Source organism: Acartia tonsa, chromosome 8 (assembly GCF_053477335.1).
Source record: "Acartia tonsa isolate MP-2025a chromosome 8, ASM5347733v1, whole genome shotgun sequence".
NCBI classification, from domain to species: domain Eukaryota; kingdom Metazoa; phylum Arthropoda; class Copepoda; order Calanoida; family Acartiidae; genus Acartia; species Acartia tonsa.
The window spans coordinates 30,591,269-30,612,889 of record NC_137267.1 but is presented as its reverse complement, the minus strand read 5'-3'; the positions used below and the strand labels follow the sequence as shown (position 1 = coordinate 30,612,889).

The 21,621-nt window shown below is 31.9% G+C and overlaps 1 protein-coding gene across 1 annotated transcript in view; it reads left to right on the top strand.

Moving 5' to 3' along the window:
* Window positions 1–964: 964 nt before the first annotated feature.
* LOC145326474 (histone-lysine N-methyltransferase SMYD3-like) overlaps window positions 965–21,621 on the top strand; it is a 35,822-nt gene continuing 15,165 nt past the window's right edge. The window contains exons 1-16 of the mRNA XM_080169838.1: window positions 965–1,025; window positions 1,316–1,383; window positions 1,817–1,866; window positions 3,184–3,301; window positions 3,618–3,670; window positions 8,659–8,741; window positions 11,871–11,942; window positions 16,594–16,729; window positions 17,379–17,474; window positions 17,808–17,867; window positions 18,439–18,542; window positions 18,915–18,963; window positions 19,130–19,222; window positions 19,472–19,559; window positions 19,769–19,846; window positions 20,113–20,260. Coding sequence (XP_080025964.1) covers window positions 978–1,025; window positions 1,316–1,383; window positions 1,817–1,866; window positions 3,184–3,301; window positions 3,618–3,670; window positions 8,659–8,741; window positions 11,871–11,942; window positions 16,594–16,729; window positions 17,379–17,474; window positions 17,808–17,867; window positions 18,439–18,542; window positions 18,915–18,963; window positions 19,130–19,222; window positions 19,472–19,559; window positions 19,769–19,846; window positions 20,113–20,260 — 1,344 coding nt within the window. The 5' untranslated portion in view covers window positions 965–977. The remainder of the gene's footprint in view (window positions 1,026–1,315; window positions 1,384–1,816; window positions 1,867–3,183; window positions 3,302–3,617; window positions 3,671–8,658; window positions 8,742–11,870; window positions 11,943–16,593; window positions 16,730–17,378; window positions 17,475–17,807; window positions 17,868–18,438; window positions 18,543–18,914; window positions 18,964–19,129; window positions 19,223–19,471; window positions 19,560–19,768; window positions 19,847–20,112; window positions 20,261–21,621) is intronic.

The window sequence follows — 21,621 nt, the reverse complement described above, 5'->3', positions numbered from 1 at the left end:
GATGAGATAATTTCTGAAAAATTTACGTCGTAGTAAAATTAGGCAAAATCAGCACTTTATAAAATTCTAGACAGATAAAAAGTAAAATTGTAACTTCAAGTCAGGTTTTTCTTTCTTTTTTTTCTTTTGATGTTTTTTTAAAGCCAAGAATTTTTTTGTTTTGTTTTTTTCCAACTTTTCATTTATTTTTAAGATGTTAGAATCATCCCATTAGTCTTAAACTTATGCAAAATTACTAGAATAAGAAGGCATTCTACTATCAATTTTGTAAATTGATATGGATTCACGAGCTACGCTTTTAATACTATCACCCTTGTTGTATAATGACTAAGCTGAAGAGTATATATTTACTATTAGACAGGGATTTAGGGGATATTGGACTGTTTATTACACTAGTCCCCAAAGTTTTACCATAACATTTTCTTATTGGTTGACTATCCATCTTTGGTATTATTAATCTTTGATTGGTTGGTTCATTAAGTTGAGTGTTCAAACGTTTTAATCACTAATTGTAATCTACAGAAGGGTAATTTTGTGTATCATCACATCATTGGAGATCTACATCAATTATATAGGCCATTGTCTTATCCCTTTAGATTCCTGACTATCAGCGTACTATTACATAATATGTACAGAAAACAATTTTGTCAAGCTTATAAAAATAAATAGGCAGAGAATTTTCAAGATTTTTGAAAAGCGAAACTTTTTTGCATTTAGGGTTTGTCCAGGAAAAAAGTCCGATTGTTCATTTATTAGGAATGACTTCATTTCCTGCATATGATCAAAATGTTGTAAAGCGAATCATATCTATATTTAAGTAATTTGGGTCAGATTTACATAGAACTTTTGTTAGACTTTTGAATGTTGAATTGAATCCATTATTATTTTATGTCTAGCCTCGTTTGTCTAATTGGATGTTTTTCGTTTTTATGGATTTTGTCATCTTTGTTATAATTTCAGATAAAAAAATAGAAACAATGACGCGAAAGAAATCATCACCGCGAATTTCAAAAGATTTTGTCGAGGCATAGAATAATAAAATAGAAAACCTAGCGATCCGTCAATAAAATATCAATTGTTCTCTCCCCAAAATTATTAACTATCCCCCTCCCCTAGTATGGCAGGTGTCCCAAATTAAGTCACTTTAATAAATGACGCTTTTCACAAAGCAATATAACCTTGTGCAGATATGACAGATTAATTTAAATTAAAGGTTTTAAACGGCTAATATGAAATGTAAAAGTGTAGATTTCCCAAATTATTACGCTTTTTAGCTGCTTTAAGACGCTTTTATTGTTCTATTTAAATTTGTTAGGTGATAAATTTGAAACGAAATGACGAGCTGTTTAGAAGTTCTCCTTTTGTACACATCGTCATGCAAGGAATAATTTTGTTATTAGTAGCGCAGCTACATTATAACTTTGGGCTGTCCTTTGTAAGTTAGTTGCTAAAATAGTAGAAAGCAAGCAGCAAATAATTATAACTCAAACAGAATTAATCAATACTTTTTTTTATTCAAATTGTATGAAATTTTACCAAATATGTTGTCTTATTTTATTCTAGCGGCTGTTAAGGATGGAGACGGCCTATAAAGAGCCTGAAACCATTCCAAGTCTTAGATCTAAAAATATAACAGCCTTGAACCATTCTTGGGACTATGTGAAGCTTCCCCAAAGATGGAACTCAATGGGTTCAGTAGTTATTGAAGTCTTAACTTTCATACAAAATATAGGATAATATTTTGTAGTTGTGTGAACGCTTGTTAGAGACATAATAATAATAATTGTTGTGTAACAAAACTAATAATTGCCTTAGGCTGTATAGAGACACATTGTCAAAACTGTTGTAATAAATTCATAAATCCAGGTATATAGGTAGATAGACAGATAGATAGATAGATAGATTGATAGATAGGTAAATAAATAAAGAGATAGATAGACAGACAAAGATATAGAAATTGAAAATAAAAAAAGTTGAAATCTTAAGCAACTTTAAAAGAGTTCTAAAAACTTAAAATATATTATTTAACCCCTTTCATAGTTACATAGTTACTAACAAGGACACTAATGTTCACTTCACAAGTAGCGCAGCAATAATGTAAACAAAATTGGGAAAATAATAACAGTTATCGTAAATGAATCACCAAAGATGACATTTTTATATAATTTCATATAAATTAAGGCAGTATAACATTTGTAATAGTCCTACTTATAAAAAAAGTTCCGATTTTAGAGCTGCTTCGCTCGAGAGAGAAAAAAACGACTCTTTTACGTGACAAGAGATGACTTTGCTTGCTACGGATGAGTTCAAAGACGTGTCTCAATGTCCAAAAGGGTGGGGAATATAAGTTTACTTGCATGTACTAAGGCATATATTCCACTAGTTGTATCGCAGCTATTCTATAACTTTGGTATATCTTTCTGGGAAAGTAACAAACAAGAAGTCTGTAAATTGTTTCTCTGTGTAGCAAATGATCTCGCTAATCGCCAAACCGATACAGTTCCTCTTTACAATGAAGCTTCTTAAAGGGCGGGGAGGTTTTATAACTATCTGAGAGGTTGGTACCAACACCCTCCCACAACTTCCCAAGAAAAAAGACCCCCCTAAAAAAATACTTATCTTTTTTTAAATAAGATTAAATTATAATAGTTGCTTAATTTTAATAAGTCAATTTACACTCCTCACTCTTTTTAGGTAAAATATCACTCATGAAAATTACATCATGATATGAATATTTACTTACAAAGTTATGTTCTGTTTATGTAGTTTGGACTTTATAAAGGTGTTCGATACTCTAACTGTGTCTTTAGTAGCGAAGCTACTCTTTGAGTCTAAGTTTCTGTCAGTAGGTCTGTAATTAAAGCATGGCCCGATTCATTAAAAGTGCAGAAATTCACTTTTTGTCATTTCCACATTACTTCAGTACTCTTAGCTTCACCTAGCTGCCCCCCCCCCCTCCCCCCCAATCCTCCCACTCACTACACCCCTAGTTATAAGAAAAGAGACATCTGTCTGCAATTTAATAAATTAAATTATATATTTCAGTTGAATGTGTTAGTTGTGGAAGCCTGTATTGTAGTGAGCTTTGTTGACAAGAAGATGAAGCCTCTAGGGGCATAGCTAGTAGTGTTAAAGTAAATAGACATCTGCGTGCAATTAAATAAACTAAATTATATATTTCAGTTGAATGTGTTAGTTGTGGAAGCCTGTATTGTAGTGAGCTTTGTCGACAAGATGACGAAGACCATGACCTTGTGTGTCAACTTCTACCTGGATTATACAAATATTCTGATCAAACAAGGTCAACGTTTTTTGATTTATCCTTTAACAAAGCAGCTTATAGTGCCAAGTAAAAAAGACGTCATACGATACAAATGACCAACGATAGGCCAGTATACATTTTACAATAGGTCAATTGCAAAGTATACTATCATTGGTTATTTGTATTGTATGACGTATTTTTTATTAGGCACTAAAAGCTGCTCCTCCTTTAACTTGATATTTGCATCTTTTTTGGGACATAATTGTCCTTGTTTAAATTATATTTTATTTTGGACTTTTGATTTCAATGTTATTGGCGATATGATATTGCACTTAAAAATTGATTAATTTTGTAGATTTATGGTGAAGCTTTTGAGAAAACTTGATGTGAAGAAAGCTTGGGATTTAGGTACATTTATTCAAGATACATCACATACAAAAATATTATTATATTTAAATATTATACTTTTATTATTTCCAATTATATTATCTAACCTATTACTTATTGATCACAAAGGGGGAGGAATGTTGTGCTAAAATTCCGTAAAAGTGTGAGTTTAAAAAGCTATAATAATTATACAAAATATTGTATATAATGATTACACCATGTAAACTTTTCTTTAAATGTTACCTAAATTTAGTCAATCTTAGTTTCAAATTCTTAAAATCTGTCAACAAATAAGATTTTTATTCGAATTCTTTTACTTACCCTGAAGAAATTTCGAAAGATAGGACCTAACTATAAAATAGCCTTGCTTTTAGAAATTATGGTGTATAATGTTCATTATAGTCATTTAAAGTGCATTTTAACACAACATAAACACAGAAAAAAAAGTGAACATTCACCAGTCATAATGATAAAAACTAGTTTATATATTTTTTAGATTTTCAATCTTTATCTAAATCGGAAAGAAAACTCAGTTTGTTTCATATTCAGTAAACTTAGTGTATTATAACGACACTTCTTAAATTTATAGTTAACAATAATTTTATTACCATTATGGCAATGAAACTGATTAACTTCCGCTGCAAATAAACACAGTATTGAGCTTAATTGAAAAATTCTAAATCCCTGCTCTGTTGGCCCGAGTCTCAGTGCCGACAAAACTGGATCTAATTCTAGATTTTTTATTTTACTATTTGAGGAAATTATCTAAAATTCTATAAGTTAAATAACCAATAAGTAAGCATGAGGGGGAGGGGGGAGTGATCTATAGGCACTTCGAGAGAAAGCACCCAGGGAGTAAGGGAGGGGACAATGGGAAATTAATTCAATTTAAGAGATTTCAAAGAAAGACCATGAAATCCAGATTAATCCAGAAAATTTGGAGGAAATTGTAAAGTGGGTGTTAATAAAATTTGGAAAACTATAATATAAGAAAAAAGTTCCAAGAATAAAGCAATCATTTGAAAATTAGATTACTAGCATATCAGACTGACGTAACCATTCTGTGATTAATTACTAGAAACATCTCCCTGGAACTCGTTTAATCAGTTTTCCTAGATTTTAAATGACACTATACAAGAGAATTAAATTTAGGTTGTTAGATTAGGGTTCTTTGATTGCTTATTACACAAATATCACAATAAAGTTTTTATCTATGAAATGATATTTTTTGGAGAATTTTTTTTTAAAACCAGCCATATCAAAACAAATTATTCCGTCTGCATTATTCAAAACTAACACAACGAGTAGCAGCATTTCATGCGCTAGTACCCAAACTCAGTCAGAAACTGAATATTCAAACCATTGTCCCCTCCCTTACTCCCTGGAAAGCACCACTGTTCTTTTCATCGTGAACTCACTGCGCTACTTATAAACATTATTATCCTTGTTTAAGTATTCAAATGCATTTTCTTTTGCATGTTTAAAATTTTAAAAAAAACTTTAATTAGATTTATTATTGCTTTTCTAAGTTTGGTATTTAGGTTACTTACAATTAGGGCAGATTTTTTATCATAGAATTGCTTATCTAAATTTATTAAATCTATGGACAGCTGCTTTATTTCTAAAGATTCCTTTGACCTTTATGCATGCACTATATAACACAATTAGCGAATTCGCTCCTAGCCTCTATGGGCTTTCCTTGGGGTGGGAGGGAAGGTTGGGAGTGTCTTACCCCCCCCCCCCCCCCAAGAAAATAGCTTAAAACCACCTCAAGACTAGTAGGTATATTCCCTTAAGAGTAAAACCCAATCGGTTCAGCGGTTAATGAGATCTATCTCTATTATAGATTGTGCCGACGATTTGTCTGTAATGCTTTTAAGAACATGAAATTTCTACAGGGAAAATATGTTTTGTTAAGCTGCTATTTGAGGATAAATATAACTAAATAACTTTTGAGCATCCGCTCATAACTCACTTTGTCCGTTTATTCCTTCATAATTTATTTTGTACTTTGCTACTTATGGCTATTGTCATCCTTGTTTGAAGTACTTTTTTAGAATAGTTTTTACATAGAAAACGTGGAATTTTCTAAGTAAAGTCACATGAACTTATCTTTAAAATCACGCCAAATCATTTTAAACCTGGATAAGTATTTTCATAAGTAGCGCAACAACAAAATGCTTCATGTTGGACATACCTTAGTTATGAAATAATTGGTGTTGAAATTCCTCCTTGATTTTTTTTTTATTGGAGACGATGTATCCTTACTCTAAACAGTGTAAATCCTTTCGAGGACAGCACTTTTGAACGATTAACCAAACAAATATTTGTATAAAACGTGTTCGTCCATCTGTCTGTCTGTCTTTAGTCATATTATATTACTATTATGATTCCAAACAGATTCGCTACTATTGGACGTAATCGTCCTTGTTTATTCTTATTTTTAAGAAAATTTGCCACTTCTCTAGCTTATATAAGAGTGTCCCATATCAATAGTAAAAAAGAATTAACAAAAATTCAAAGAAAGTTATTTAAAATTCTAAGATTTCTGAGAAAGGAAGCTTCTCTATAGTTAGGATGTTTAGGTCCTTTAAAGAAGTTGTATCAACTTTTTTGCTTTTTATTTAAGATAGCTAGCCGGTTCTTTCAGTAAGTAGTAGATGTAAAATTTTTCATAGAATTCAGATATGCAATCGGTTTTTTTTGTAGACCTCTTATATTTTAAGTAATTTAAGTTTTTTAAAAAAATAATTAAGTCGGTTTTAAGGTACTAAAACACAACAAAATAAAGGAAGAAAATAGCCAGTATGAACAAAAATAGTAAGATCTTTAATTTGACACCTTACTTTTAAAATTCTGTTGAGTAATTGTTGAAAAAATCTATTTTTTTAACCTCGGTTTAATCAAAACATTAAACCTAAATATTTTCTCATACAGACATAAAAAATATGGGTTCATATATACCATTAGAATGAGAAAAATAATATGAATCCATTCAAAGCGAAATTGAAAAAGTTTTAAAAAATTGTAATAAAAAATAGAAAAAATAAAAAGTTTATTTTAAGAATTGTAACTACTAAACTAGCCAATCACAAATCGCAAAAATTGACGAATCGGGAAGCTTAATCTATAAAATTAACCTATAGAATTGCCAGAAAAAAAGGAGAACGTTCATACAATATATACAATAGATACTACAATAAATATAGTGATATTAAAGAACATGTAAAGAATGAAAAATTATGAACAAATATGCATCAGTCTGTTTATAAACTTCAAAACAATAATAATAAAAAACCTTTCAGTAGCAAAGCACAAAAAGCATGGATGGACAAACGGACAAAGTGAGTTATGGAACAGAAAAATGTATATTATAATCAAATAATAGAAAATCATAAAATTAAGGGGAAAAATGTATATATCTTTTGTAGAATGACCGACAGACTGACCGAAAAAGTAAGTTATATACTAAATGATGTTTAATAAGTGGTATCTTCACTATAAAGATAGTATTCTAACTTTTAAATAAGCCGATGAATATAATTTTACCCATTTGGACCGACGAAAGGACGGAACAAGTTAATCATATAGTAGCTTCACTTCATTTCATTTGATTTTCATAATCATAACTTTTATTTCTTTTTCATACAAAAAATAGTTATTTTATATTGTTTTTCTACCTATGCACATAGTTGTACTTTTTTGTTCTTTTGCTTTCAGCATCTTATTCTTGACCTTTTGGATTAGGGACATTAAATCACATATATCTGATCTATATAATCACATAGAGATATTGGGCTGCTTATTACATCATAGAATTTTAATAAAAACGTTTTTTTCTTATTTGTTGACTCAACAACTTTGGGGACTTATTGTATTTTGATTGGTTGGTTCATTATGTTGAGTGTCCAAACGTTTCAACCTCTAATTGAAATCTACAGAGGGGTAATTTTGTGTATTATTATCGGGGATTTACAATAATATATCGGCCAATCCCTGACATTAAATAGTGTATAAACGTAAGCATCCTATATATGGATAGATTATTTTAAAAAGGAATATGTAAGTAAAGTTGCAGCACAGCTACTGCATTATATATGCCCGTCGTTTAACGCGATTATATTGATTGGCTGATAATCTTTTTGTTACTTTTTGATAAAAAAATTCCTTTAAAAGCCTAATCAAGCATATAAAAAAACATTCTTCCCTTTTTAAAAAATAATGTATCAGTGTTTTACTTTAAGTTAGGTTAGTTTATATGGTAGCCCCGCAGGGATATGGCACCTCAATATTGGCCATAAAGGGCTGCCTGCAGGGGTTAGATATTTAGAAAAAAATACTTTCCTCTCCTTTTATCTTAATTCTGTGTCCAATAGCAATTTAAGGGAAAGCACCTTCTATATTCATTATTCATTTCTAGTTATTTTCACGTCGCTTATGGACATAACTGTCTCTTATTTATCTTTTAAAATCAATACAGTATCCATATATTTGTGAAATTTTGAGGAAAATATCAGGATTTCATGTTTAGAGTAATTTAAGTTATCTGTTTACCCATTTTAACAAAATTACCTGGAAAGGTCAAGAGAAAATAAAAACAAGGATAACAACATCCATAGATGCGAAGCTCCATAATCAAAAGAAAGAACAAACGAACATAAACACTTGTTAGATCTGAATAAGCAGAATATAAATTTGTATAAGTATAAATAAAATTGTTAGTATTTCTTTTTTGCAAAATAGCTTAAATACAGGATACTGTTTAAGAGCATACCTACATTTTTTAGACTTGTTTATAGAGATGCTTCGCTTATAACATTGTACTTTGTATGCTAGAAATTCCCCCGTCCAAATCTTTTAAAATCTAAAATACAAAATTGGGTTATCGAATTCAACTACCCCTGATTCAACTTTGCCATCTTCAAGTGCCCCTAGAGGCCTCTAGGGACGTAGCTGCTAGAAGGCAAAATAGGAAAAACTGCAAATAATGTCATAATTTTTGTTTTCAGGGGAGCCCTCGAAATATTTGACGCGCAGCCGCAAATTTCGCCATCTTCTCAGCCATTCGGATAAACTGGCGGACAATGATCAGGTAGATACAGGTTTCTAGTATCGCAGCTGCTCTATAAATAGGTTTTTTCGTCTGTCCGTTTTTACGTTTGACAGTGCGTTTTTAACTTTGCTTAAATTTATAGCTAGCTTATCTAGGACGGAGTTATATAGAAAATAGCTTAAAACCAAGAGAGGTATGCTAAAAAAGACTAAATGAGATTGCTTGAAAAGCAGATGTTTGGGGTTAGCGAGATCTTAAGCTTCATCTGGGACATACAAGCTTCTGCATTGTATTAAAACCTCATTGTATAACACTTTACTGTCCCCTTACATCCCCCCATTATAGTTGGCTTGTTGTTACTATGCTGATAATGGACATAATAGTCCTTGTTAGTAGCGAAGCTACTCTATAATTTGAAATGTCCGTCTGTCCGTCTGTCCGTCTGTCCGTCTTAGTTTGGGGGAAACGTGATTTTCTCGGCTCCTATAAAAGATAAAAGGCTGACATTTTTTGACAACATTCCCAGTATTAAGGAGCACAATTAACTATAAAACATCAATTGCAGTAGGACCGCTTTTTAGCAGGTTTTAGGCTATTTTTGTATTTTTCACATTTTTCTCCATATCTTTAGTGTTTATGGTCCGATTTCCAAAATTTTTTCAGTTATAGTATCAAAATTAAATTTCCTGTCGTTTCAAGAAAACAACTATGACGGTCAGACTGCCTTTAAGCAGGTTTTAGGCTATTTTTGTATTTTTCACATTTTTCTCCTTACCTTTGGTGTTTATGGCCCGATTTCCAAAGTTTTTCATTTATATAAATCAAAACTAAATTTTCTATCGTTTCAAGAAAACATCAATGGCGGTCAGACTGCCTTTTTGCAGGTTTTTGGCTATTTTTATATTTTCCTCATATCTTTGGTGTTTATGGTCCGTTTGTAAAAATTTTTGTAGTTAAAAATATCAAAATTCAATTTCCCGTTGCTTTGAGCATCCAGTATGTAGTTTACTTTGACCGTCAGTCTGTTAGTCATAGTACTGAAAAATAAATATTAAGAAATTAAAACAAATGTTGAAAAGGTTTCGTGAATTTTTTCCTAATACATGCTTTTGACAACTAATATCTAAATTCTTATTGAATTGTTTGTGCTTCGCTACTTATGGATATTGTCATCCTTGTTAAGAATATATTTAGAACGTCATTTCTGTTATCTTTAGTAATTTTTCGCTTTCTCGTCGCTTGTCAAATTTATACGTTTATGACAAATTTTAAAGCTTGTTAAACTTAAATATTTTGGCGGTTTCTCTTAAAGTGCCTAGTCGAGCACAGATACCCCCTTCCCCCCTCATCCCCTCACCCCTATTTAGACTATAATAGTGGGATAGGGTATACATAATTCTGTGTCAGGATTTAATCTTTGGATATGTTAATCATATTGGGTACCGGGTGGGCCCCCAGGGTTAGGGCACCATATATTTTAGGCCCTATAATGATAGCCCCCCCTCTTTATTTTGATTTTTTTTTAAAGGGGAGGCAGTTTTTTTGCTCGCTGGGCACTTTGAGGGAAATCACTAGAGTGTTTGTTGTTGTAATAGAGAGACAAATATTATTTTAATAGCAATGAGAATTTCCATTAGTAGCGCACCAATTACAAGCTTATAATATTTGTACTTTAATTAAAACAGTAAACTGAATTTAGGGCAAGTCATTATAATAAACTAATAAACATAAAATTTTCCTATTATAAGTCTATCCATGGAGGGAGAGGACATTGGACTGTAGAACATAAAATAAAAATAAAAAAGCAAAGAAAAACTTCTGCAAAAACAAAATTGGATGGAAAAATGATACTGTAATCATTTTAGTTACTATGCTTTAGAATATATATGAGAATAAAATATTCAAAATTCCTAATGAAATATCATATAATTACATGTCCAGTAAGATCTCGAAAATAGCTGAGTTTTTTATGGAAATTGTCCTAGGAATCCTTTACCAAAAAAGATATATAAAGTTTAGGGTACCCTATAATTTCTAGAGGCTTATGGCAAAGCCTCTAGTTGCGTATAAATAGACTTTGATTTCAATCTGAAAACATTTAAACTAAATTACCCTAATTTTTTTGGAAAGATAAAAAAAAATTGGATGAAAACGTCCAATACTATCGAAGATGTGCAAATAGAATTTATGTCATTACATTGAATAATAGATTCTAGATGCTTTTAGGGGCGCTTAAGGTAGGAAAGTGAAAATACGAACCCCTCCCATTTTAAATTTTAGTGGTTCATCTGTTATTGTAAGGGTGAAGATGCCCTCCCCCAAAATAGTTAAAAACCCTTCCAAGGACCTATAAGAAGCTTCACTTTAAAGGAGAACCATATGTGTTTAGCAGTTATCGAGATCCTTCGCTAAAAAAAAATAAGCTTACTACTTTATAGTATAGGATTGTGCTGATTTAATGATAACACAGGAGATTGACGTTCTATTTCATATTTTACTTCTACTTGCTGACATTTTATAGACAGGCCGATAGTACGTTTTAGATCTTGTATGTTAGCTTCGCTACTTAAAAGAATGTTTTTGTAAAGTGTAAAAGTAATCTGTCTAAAAAGTGATGGAAAAACTTTTCTTTAAATGGTTTTTGTTTACGTAGGAATTCATTTTTTGAAGCGCAGCTAATCTAGGATTAGAGTGTATGAAATTGTCCGTACGTTTTTCCATATGTCATTGTCAATCCGTATAATAAAGTAACATGTTATTTATCTGTTTGTCTGTCTGTTTGTTTGTACAGAAGGATATCACTTATCTCACTAAACCGATATGGTTCTCTTTTACATGGTAGTTTAGTTTCTTTAGGTCTTGGGAGGGGTTATAACTATTTTGGGGGAAGGTACCATACCCCTCCGAATAGAAATCGCCCCTAGAATAAAGTTACCTCCACTCCTTAACAAAAAATCTAATTCTCCCTCCTCAAGTGCCCCTAAAGGCCTCTAGGGGCGTAGCTACTAGTAGTATATAAAGTAGTAAGGTTTTTTTGTTATCCATTACTACTCTCACTTAAAACTGAACAAATTCTCCATTGCAACGAAGTCTTAGGATGGTTTCAGGCCATTTTCATATGCAATATAATAGAAACCGACCAAAATAATGTTTGATTTATTTGTTTAGGCGCTAAGATACCTGTACAATTTATTAAAGAATATTATACCATTAGAAACTAGAACTTGGAATTATTTTAAGGTAAATATATCTATCTCTCTGTGAATCTATCCATCTATTCATCTATTAGTCCATTTATTCGTATATTAGTCCATCTAATAGTCCATTTATTTATCTATTAGTCCATCTATCCATATATTAGTCCATCTATCCATATATTAGTTCATCTATCCATATATTATTCCATCTATCCATCCATCCATCTATTAATCTATCTATCATATCCAATAACTGTCTATCTATTTATCTAGCATTATTTTAATATCATTTTATCAAATCTTGAATTATTTAAAGTTTTTTTCAAAATAAGATATCGATTCCTGTAACTGATAGGTACAATTTAGGAAGCTTAATTATTCTATACGCATTATAAAAAGTCAAATTGTCCATTTTTTATCCTTTTCCAAATAACATTTTATTTTTAATATCGATATTGCAGCATTTCTACATTGAAACTGTTTGTCGGTTCGTCTGATTTGTCAAGGTTTGCTCTATGGATGTTGTCATACTTGTTTGAAACATTTTTGCTGCATATGAGCGCATTGTATTACTTTTTGGTAATATCTATCTATCCCCTAGACACAAGAAGTCAAAAGATATATTAAAGCACAAAGACATATTTTCATCAATTTTAAACAAAACTAAAGTTCTGAATAAGCAATTCGATGACTTTAAAGCAAGAATCCCCTCCCCCCCCCCCTTCATACGATATTTTAAAATCAAATTGAAAATAAGAGAGGGTATCCCTATGTCTAACCCCTGCTGGGCTACCCAATGTAACCCAACCTAACCTGACCTAAGGTAATAAACAAACATCGCTTGAAATATATACGTGTCCGTGGCAATATTAACCTGTATTTGCGTCAGAGAGCTAAACTGACCAGGGAGTAAGGGAGGGGACAATGGATCGAATATTCAATTTTTAGGAGTCTCAGACTTTGGGGACTGGCTTAAAGGGAATGTGCAAGAATTTAGCAGTTTCTGACTGAGTTTGGGGACTTGCGCATAGAATGCCGCTACTCGTTATGTATGTTTTGAATATTGCAGACGGGGAGAAGGGAAGTGGGGGGAAGGGAAATAAAGACTCGTTGTGTTAGTTTGGAATGTAGCAGACGGGGAGAAGGGAGAAGGGGGGTGGGGGCAAGGGGCAAGGAAAATAAACAGAATAAAAAGGAGCAGTCATATTCTTGCTAGCAGCTGGCCGGGTCCAATAATCTTTTAATATAAAAATCACACCAAAAACCTCAATATATTTCATCAAAAACAAGTTGTGATTTCACTTTACATGACGCTATGGAAATCTATTATTCAATTAACAATCCCTTTATAATTTCCTACAAATTTATTGGATTAAACTGGATTTCATGCCCTTTCTTTGATAAACCTTATATTGAATTAATTGCCCATTGTCCCCTCCCTTACTCCCTGTAAACTGACGCCTTTATTTCATTTTCTCAGAAGTTAAGGGAATGCTAAAATGGTTATTTATCGCATCGTATTATAGACATATTTGAATTCAAATCTATAAGATTAAAACTCGTTTTGTTAGCTTCGAGGGACGAAGGTCTGGTCTACCAAAACTGGTAATATTTTATGATTTATATTTGAATTTCGTGAAATATCTTCAATTGTCTAAATGAATTAACTAATTGCCTTGCCCTCTAACATATAGGAGTTGTTTATCGCATCGTATTATAGAAAGCTTTCCGTGGATATTAAAATGAAAAATTATAAGATTTAAACAAGATTGAAAAGAAAAAGGCCCGGCCTTACAAAACAGGTATTAATCTGATAAATTCTGTTTTTATGTTCGTGGAAAATTGTCTGTAATACAATGCTATTTCTGATTTTTCAGCAGGGATCGGAAGCCTCACGTAAGCCGCGCATAAGCCTCAGTTTTAAACCTGCTTGTGAGCAGAAAAAAAAATTTAAGAAAGAAGGATTGTCTGCTAAAGAGCCGTTTTATACATCCAGCTGAATTTTATAGTGAAAAAATCACGATTTCAATGAGGCTTACACGCGGCTTACGTGAGGCTTCCGATCCCTGTTTTTCAGTATAGCAGAATCACTTGTTGTAATCTGTTTTGAAGCCGACCTGGAAAGGATGTTCATAATTCACCTCCTCCCTGTTAGAATATTCACTTTTCTGCACATTATCTAGAGTTTATACAAAACAAATATTATACATTCATTTACTGAATATCGAAATAAGATTTTACAAAATAGATATGTTACTGATTTTATTAACCTTCACCTTAATAAGGCACTAATCACTAACATTAAACATCTTTATATCTTTGAGAGGAGTAAAATAGCTCCCTAAAATCAAAACATTGTAGACAGATTTTAATGGAAGGAGATTAATTACTAGCTGAAAAAATGAGAGGGGGGAGGGGAGACCAACACCTCTCAATCAATTACGGATGGAAGGGGTAAAAGCATACTTCCTAATTTTAAGGGTTTCTTAAGCCTCCCCCCATTTTTCTACTTTTGAAAAAATCACGCTTCTGACATAGCAGTAGTTAAAATCAATTTTTAAGCTCTATTTACACTTTTAGTAGATACGTTGTATTCCTAAATCGTATTTTTATTTTATGGAAACTTTTAGGTTGTTTTCACCGGACACAAAGTTAAAATTTGTTGGGGAGATCTTTCAGAAATATTTTAACTTTTCATGTCAAATGTTTTCTTTTAAAACGGGGACAATTACGTTGATAAGCAACGCAGCTTAATGTGAAAGGATAAGTTCTAAAGTCAGAGATGAAAACATAAATATCAAGTTTCTTATAGGGATAATACAATGGAAGGTAAATTGATTTAAAATCTAAATAGTATGAAAAAAAGGAAACCAATTTATAGAGTAGCTACGCTACTAAAAAAATCACGAAAAAGTAGTTCTGCATAATCTACAGTTAAAAAGAAATTAGCAATGCAAATTGCGTTTTGAGGCTCGAACAGATCTATCTATTACCTATCTATCTATCTATCTATATATATATCTATATATCTATCTATCTATCTATCTATCTATCTATCTATCTATCTATCTATCTATCTATCTATCTATCTATCTATCTATCTATCTATCTATCTATCTATCTATCTATCTATCTATCTATCTATCTATCTATATATATATCTATATATCTATATATCTATCTATCTATCTATCTATCTATCTATCTATCTATCTATCTATCTATCTATCTATCTATCTATCTATCTATCTATCTATCTATCTATCTATCTATCTATCTATCTATCTATCTATCTATCTATCTATCTATCTATCTATCTATCTATCTATCTATCTATCTATCTATCTATCTATCTATCTATCTGTCTAGAATGATTTGCACTAGTTAAGCTTGTCTCAATTTAGTTTAAATAAGACAATTGTGTCCAATCCATAAGTAGCGTAGCAGATATATATATGCTACAATACTAAAACTTAAGTTCGTGCGTTCTTCCGTCCATTACCTTCTTATGATAGTTAGCTTGTAATTAGTGGCGTGAATATTTTTAGAAATAAAGAAAAAATCTAAAAAGTTGTCAATGATATAAAATGGCCAAACATGTTCTGTAGGGAAATATTTGAATATATAAATAGGCATACACTAATCTACCATAGCCTATGAGAAAATCTAATTTTTGTTCACTTGCTCAAACAGACGTACGGACGGTATAATCCTCGTTATAGAGCAGCTTGTGGTACCAATATGTATATTACAGTTGTACAGTATAGGTTAACTAGCGGCTTCGCCCCTAGCCTCTAGGGGCTTTGCCCCAAGAGGTAGTTTAAAAAAACGTACTACTGGTGCTGCCAGTAGTTTTATGTCACCAACTGCCCCATAAACAAAAAAAATGGGGGGGGGGAGATTTTTTTTTTTTGTTTTGTTTTTTTGGGGGGGTTGAGGGTGTCCCACCCCCCCCCCCCCCCAAGAAAATAGCTTAAATCCACCACAGGACCAATAGGTATATACCCTGAAGAGTAGAATCCGATCGGTTCAGTGGTTACCAATATCTTAAGGGACAGACGGACGGACATTATTCTACTTTGTATTATAGATTATGTAAAAATTAAGATAGACATGTAAATGATATTTTTAATGGAGAAAAAAATATGTTAAAATTAGAAAAATAATAGTTTAGATTTCAAGGCTAAGGTTAATCGTTAAATAAATAGTTTTTTTCCTATCTATCTATCTATAAATTCGTCTAGCTGTATATCTATGTGTATATCTATCTATCTATCTATGTGTCTATCTACCTGTCTATCTATGTGTCTATCTATCTATCTATTCGTCTGTCAATAGGTATATCCATCTATCTATCAATATATCCCTGCACATTTTTCCTCGTTGTAGGAATTTGAAATCCATGAAAACACTTTTTTACCTTTTGTCAATTCTAATTATAATTCCTTGAAATTCCTTCAAAGATTTAAACAAATGTTCTAGAAAACAAGGATGGCAACATTCATATAAGCTAAACAATTATTAATTGATATTGAAGAATAATAACACCATTAGGCTAATTGAACAAAAATTATATGTTTATAAGCTGTTAAATTGTGCTTAACTGGTAAAGGAATTTTCATGCAGAGTTTGAATTGCATAGGGTGGTTCTATCTTGCCTAAATTTATGACCAATCTAACAACCTTTATCCTAGGAGGTTTATGGCCGACTCACAATCAACAGTTTTGAAATGACTGATGTAGACGATTTTGCCGTGGGATGGGGGCTATACCTCGCACCCTCAATTTTAAATCATTCTTGTGTACCCAACGCAGAAGCTAATTTTGAAGGTAATTAACAGACCGACAGATCAACCGACCGATAGAAAGTTTGATTGTTAAAAACTGATTATTTAAATATATAAATATCTATCTAGATAATTTTCTATGTATTACAGTAAGGAAATATTTATACGAATGACATTGATTGAATTGTAAATTAGAACCTAAATTCATAATGTTTTGTCTACCTGCCTATCTATCTACCTACGTATATAATTTTCTATGTAAATAAGTAAAAAAAATATTAATACAAATTAAAGACCATTTTCTTATGATTTACCTATCTCCCTATCTATCTATGTGTATAATTTTCTATGTATGTAGGGAAATAATTTAAATTCAAATGAAAGACAACAGACAATCAACAAGAATATAATAACTTTATGATTTACCTATCTGCCTATATCTATCCATATTCCATATATGTATAATTTGTCTTAGATCATATAAAGAAAACGAAGTAGCAAATTTCGTAGTATCTTCACAGTAGCTTTTCTACTATTTCTGCCCACTGCGGGAGGCTCAAACAATGTGGGGCCTATTGCCTTACCCTGCGGGGGCAATCATTAACATTTACCTGACATAACCTAAAATAACCTATGAAAAGTTACTGCAAAAATGCAACGAAGGCCGTTTGTTTTCTTTTTTATGTATATAGGTAAAGAAATAGTGATACGAATGACAGTAAACATAGAAAATTGTAAGCTAGAAGATATATTTATCTCCTACATTAGCCTATCAGCTCCTACAGAAGGTGTGCGATCATTTCAACAAAATTTAAAACAGCCAAATGTGCAGTGAAAGAACAAGATTAAATTGATTATATTATTTCAAGAGATATCAATTTTTTTATTTAATGCGGGGGACGTCCTCTATTGTATTATTTAACCAGGGTTAACCTGATGTATTTGCAAAACTTTTTGGAGGATATTGAGGGGTTGGGGGAACACCCTTATAACCCACCTCCTTGGATGTCCTTGATTTTTACAAAAAAGATTACCTAATCTTTTATTCTATTTTTTTAATTCACTTATAATTTATTCTATAAAAAAATGTTTTTTGAATATGATCCCATACTATCCCTCAGTAAGAAAAGCCAAATTGCTCAAGTATTATCATTTTGAATGCCTTTGTTTACGTTGTCAGGGTAAGTATTTTGTTAGAATTGTCTTATTGATTTCTAAATTGGCCTATTGATTCCTGTAACAGTTGGGTACAACTTAAAAAACTTAGCAACTCTACGATCGTCACCAGAAATTTGAAATATGCAGATTTTTCGACAACAATTTTATCTCAAAGTAAATCATGAGCTGTATGTAACTCTACCCACAGAGTGGGGACCCTGCCCGGATTTTGTTTGGTCTTTGAAATCAGCTTAATAGCGACGAAAATATAAACACAACCAAGTCCCATCAAACGAACAAAGAATACGAAAAGGGTCTCCACCACTTAGGGCAGGTAGTTGTCTGGATTATACATCTATACTTATACATTTATTGTATGTCTAATGTCCTTGAGAGGCACTTTAAAAAAATTTAAATCTGCATCCTCCAACATTACAGAAGGACAAAAGGACAGGCACAAACATAGATTAGCTTCTCTACTAAAAATGGGTAAAAAAGAAAACCCCGTGCGTATGAATGTAGGCAATACAGAATGTAACAAGGCACTAAAAAAGTTGCTCAATCTTGAAATCATGAAAAAAATCATCTCTTTAGGGTTGAAATTAAGTTGGGTGGCTGCTGAAAGATTTAACCCCAAGCACGCAGACCTTCTCTCCAACAATCCAAGCATTTCTAACGCCATCAATGATTACGCCAAGGCAAAGTTGTTCATTACATTCGGAATATGTGGAGTAAATGACTCTCCCAACATCCAAAATTTAATAATTTATAGTTTTGAAAATTTGACCACCTACTATCATATATAATCTCTTAGGAACATGGTTCTTAACCCCTACAGGCAACCTCGGGTATAGTCCTTTTCGTGGCTCGTCGTATTTTCATAGTAGCTTTTCCCTATTTCTATGCGGGGGTATAACCCTGCGGGGCAATTCATTAACCTGACATAAAATAACCTTTTAAAAGCTACTGAGAAAATACGACGAAACGCCCCTTAAGGGTTACGTATGTTATTACTCCATTAGAATTTTTAAAAGCTTCGCCATTAAATTGTAATGAACACAACTTTGAAGGGTAAAGAAAGAGACTATTTCTGGAGCCTGAGATGTCCAAACTGTACAGGTTTATACCCTGTTCATTTAACTCTTGCTAGTTTAATTTCTTTTTAATTTGAACTGATTCGAGTGTCTGATTGACTATCTAGTAATATCTAGTAATATAAAAATATACATACAGAAAAACATTTCGTTTATTAATTATAAAAAAACAAGGCACACATTTACCAAAGGTCGACCGGTGAAGTGCACCCCAAGTCAACGCGAAGCCATCTGTAAATTTTGTCAGAATAAAGTAGACGATAAATTTATCAATGAATACAAGGGAAGGAAAAGAAATATTGTATTTGTAATTATAGAGCAGAACTGTAATATAAAAAGATAATTTAGAAAAATTAAGAAAATATAACAGAATTTTGAAAACTAAAATAACCGAACTTTGTATGTTGTAATGATGCAGTACTATTACATTGTAATGGAGTGACAAAAAGACATACGGACATACAAACATACTTTCGTTTGCTACTTTTTAAAATTTTAATAGCCTTGCAACATTACTTTTCCATCTGTCCAGGAGGTTATACTAGCAGTAACTCAGATGTTAGACAGTGACACCACACCTCTGGATGCTCCTCAAGAGTGCTTAGAACTCATGACAGGAATTTAGAGTCATCTGTATATCTATCTTTCTAACAACCAAACAAAAAATCGTTTAATTTATGTATTTAAATACCCATCTACCTATTTATGTATCCATATTTCCATCAAAAATATCTATCTCTCACATGCTTCTAAATAAGTCTATCTTTTTTTAATATATCTAATCATCTATCTATCTTTTCATCACAAATAACTCTAAAATAACCAGGAATAGTGTATCCCTACTCTACAATTTACATTAAATGTTTGGAGCTAGCCGTTGATGATTATATCTTTCAAAACAACTTTAGGGATGTTCATTGTTTTCAATTTAATATATTCATTTTTAGGCAGTTTGATTGAAACAAAGCGTTTGATAGGAATAAAATTTAAGTTTTAAAGGCGACTGTCAGTCTTTACTTTTGTAAATGTAAAAAAACGTACCATGGTCCATAATATCATTGATTCATTTTTGTTGTTGCTGTATATTTAGTTTACTTATGCCTTATTAATTTGCTTTTTTATATTAAGTTTAATAATAGGCTAGCAAAATCATATGAACAATATCTATAAACAGACTAGCAGCTGACGCTTGCCATAGTTTGGTGAAAACATGTCGTAGATTTGCGCGGCATTCAAGCGCATGTGTTAAACTGATCATGCGAACCTCGCGGCTACATGAGGAACTAGGAGAGTGGGACCAAGCAGCAGATTTTATGAAGCAGGTATTTCATTTTTTGTTAAATAGTGTTCCTTAACCATAACGGGGGAGGGGCTTTTATTGCACATCAAGCCCAATCTGGTTTTTCCTGGCGGGCACAGGATGCAAACAAACCTAAAAGGGTCATTCAGGTAATTAACAAACATATTTTTGACTTTAACAAAGCATTTTATTTGGCAAAATTACTAAATATCACATTGTAGTACAAAACAAAACTAAATATAGGCAGTTTCAGAAAAGATCCTACAGGTCTTAATCCTCCAGGTCTCCAGCAATCTTTAAATGGCGGCTGAGACAATTTTAGAATTATTTAATTTTAAGCATCAGCTTATCTAACAAGTCTACATGACATAAACATACAGTCTAAAATCAAACAAGGGAAATACACAAAAATGGTTCTAAATACTGCTGCATAATTTTTGGGCATACCTGTTTTTGCTTTAATTAAAATTATCACGTTTTAAATTCTTAAATATTTTTTTTTTCGTTTAAACAAAAATGTGGCAAATTTTTATCAACAATGAAATTCCTACTAAATACAGTTGAGTGTTTTTAAAAACTAGCGCAAAAACTGTTGTTGCTGTAAAGTAATTATGCTTTCTGAACTGAACCTAAATGCAATAGGATTCACCATGCCAAGTTTTTAATCGATAGAAGAATTCTAACATACCTAAATTGAGAGCTATCCATTTCGCACAGATGCACGGACAGATCCTAAATGCAGAAAAGCGTAGCTTTAACAAAAATTAAGAATATGTAAAAAAAAACAGTTTCCATTTTTAACTACTTTTGTAGTATAACATTAATAGTAAGATGGAAATGCTTTTACTAAAAAAAAACAGTCAAAAACTCTCAAGGCTAAACTTTCAGTAAAAAAAGTCATGTAATCAAATAATTTACTAAGAAGAACGGAACAATACAAAGCTTCCCCCTGAAGCCAAGACAAGTAAATCTAACCGATTATGCTTAAGTATTAGGAAAAAAATTGTGCTATTTCGTGTTTTGGTGGTTTTCATTAAATCACCGGCCTAATATAATTTGCACAATGCGATTGACGTTGCGAATACTGCAACTTAAGATTGCAACATTTTTTGCAACGAAGCTATAATACAAAACTTCTATGTCGTCGGTCGTTTTGACTATCATACAGTCAGTGACCCTCTCTAATGTATTGGGTATATTATTGCTGTCAATATTTTGTTCTTCAAAATATAATTTAACTTTTATTAAATGACATTACGGAGACATAAATAATGTGATTTATGTTATTTTAATAAGTACATCCAGTATGGGTGACACTGACACGTTATGGCTGATGTACGGGCCCCTCTACCTTCCTATCTTCCCTTCTGCTAGCTTTGGTAT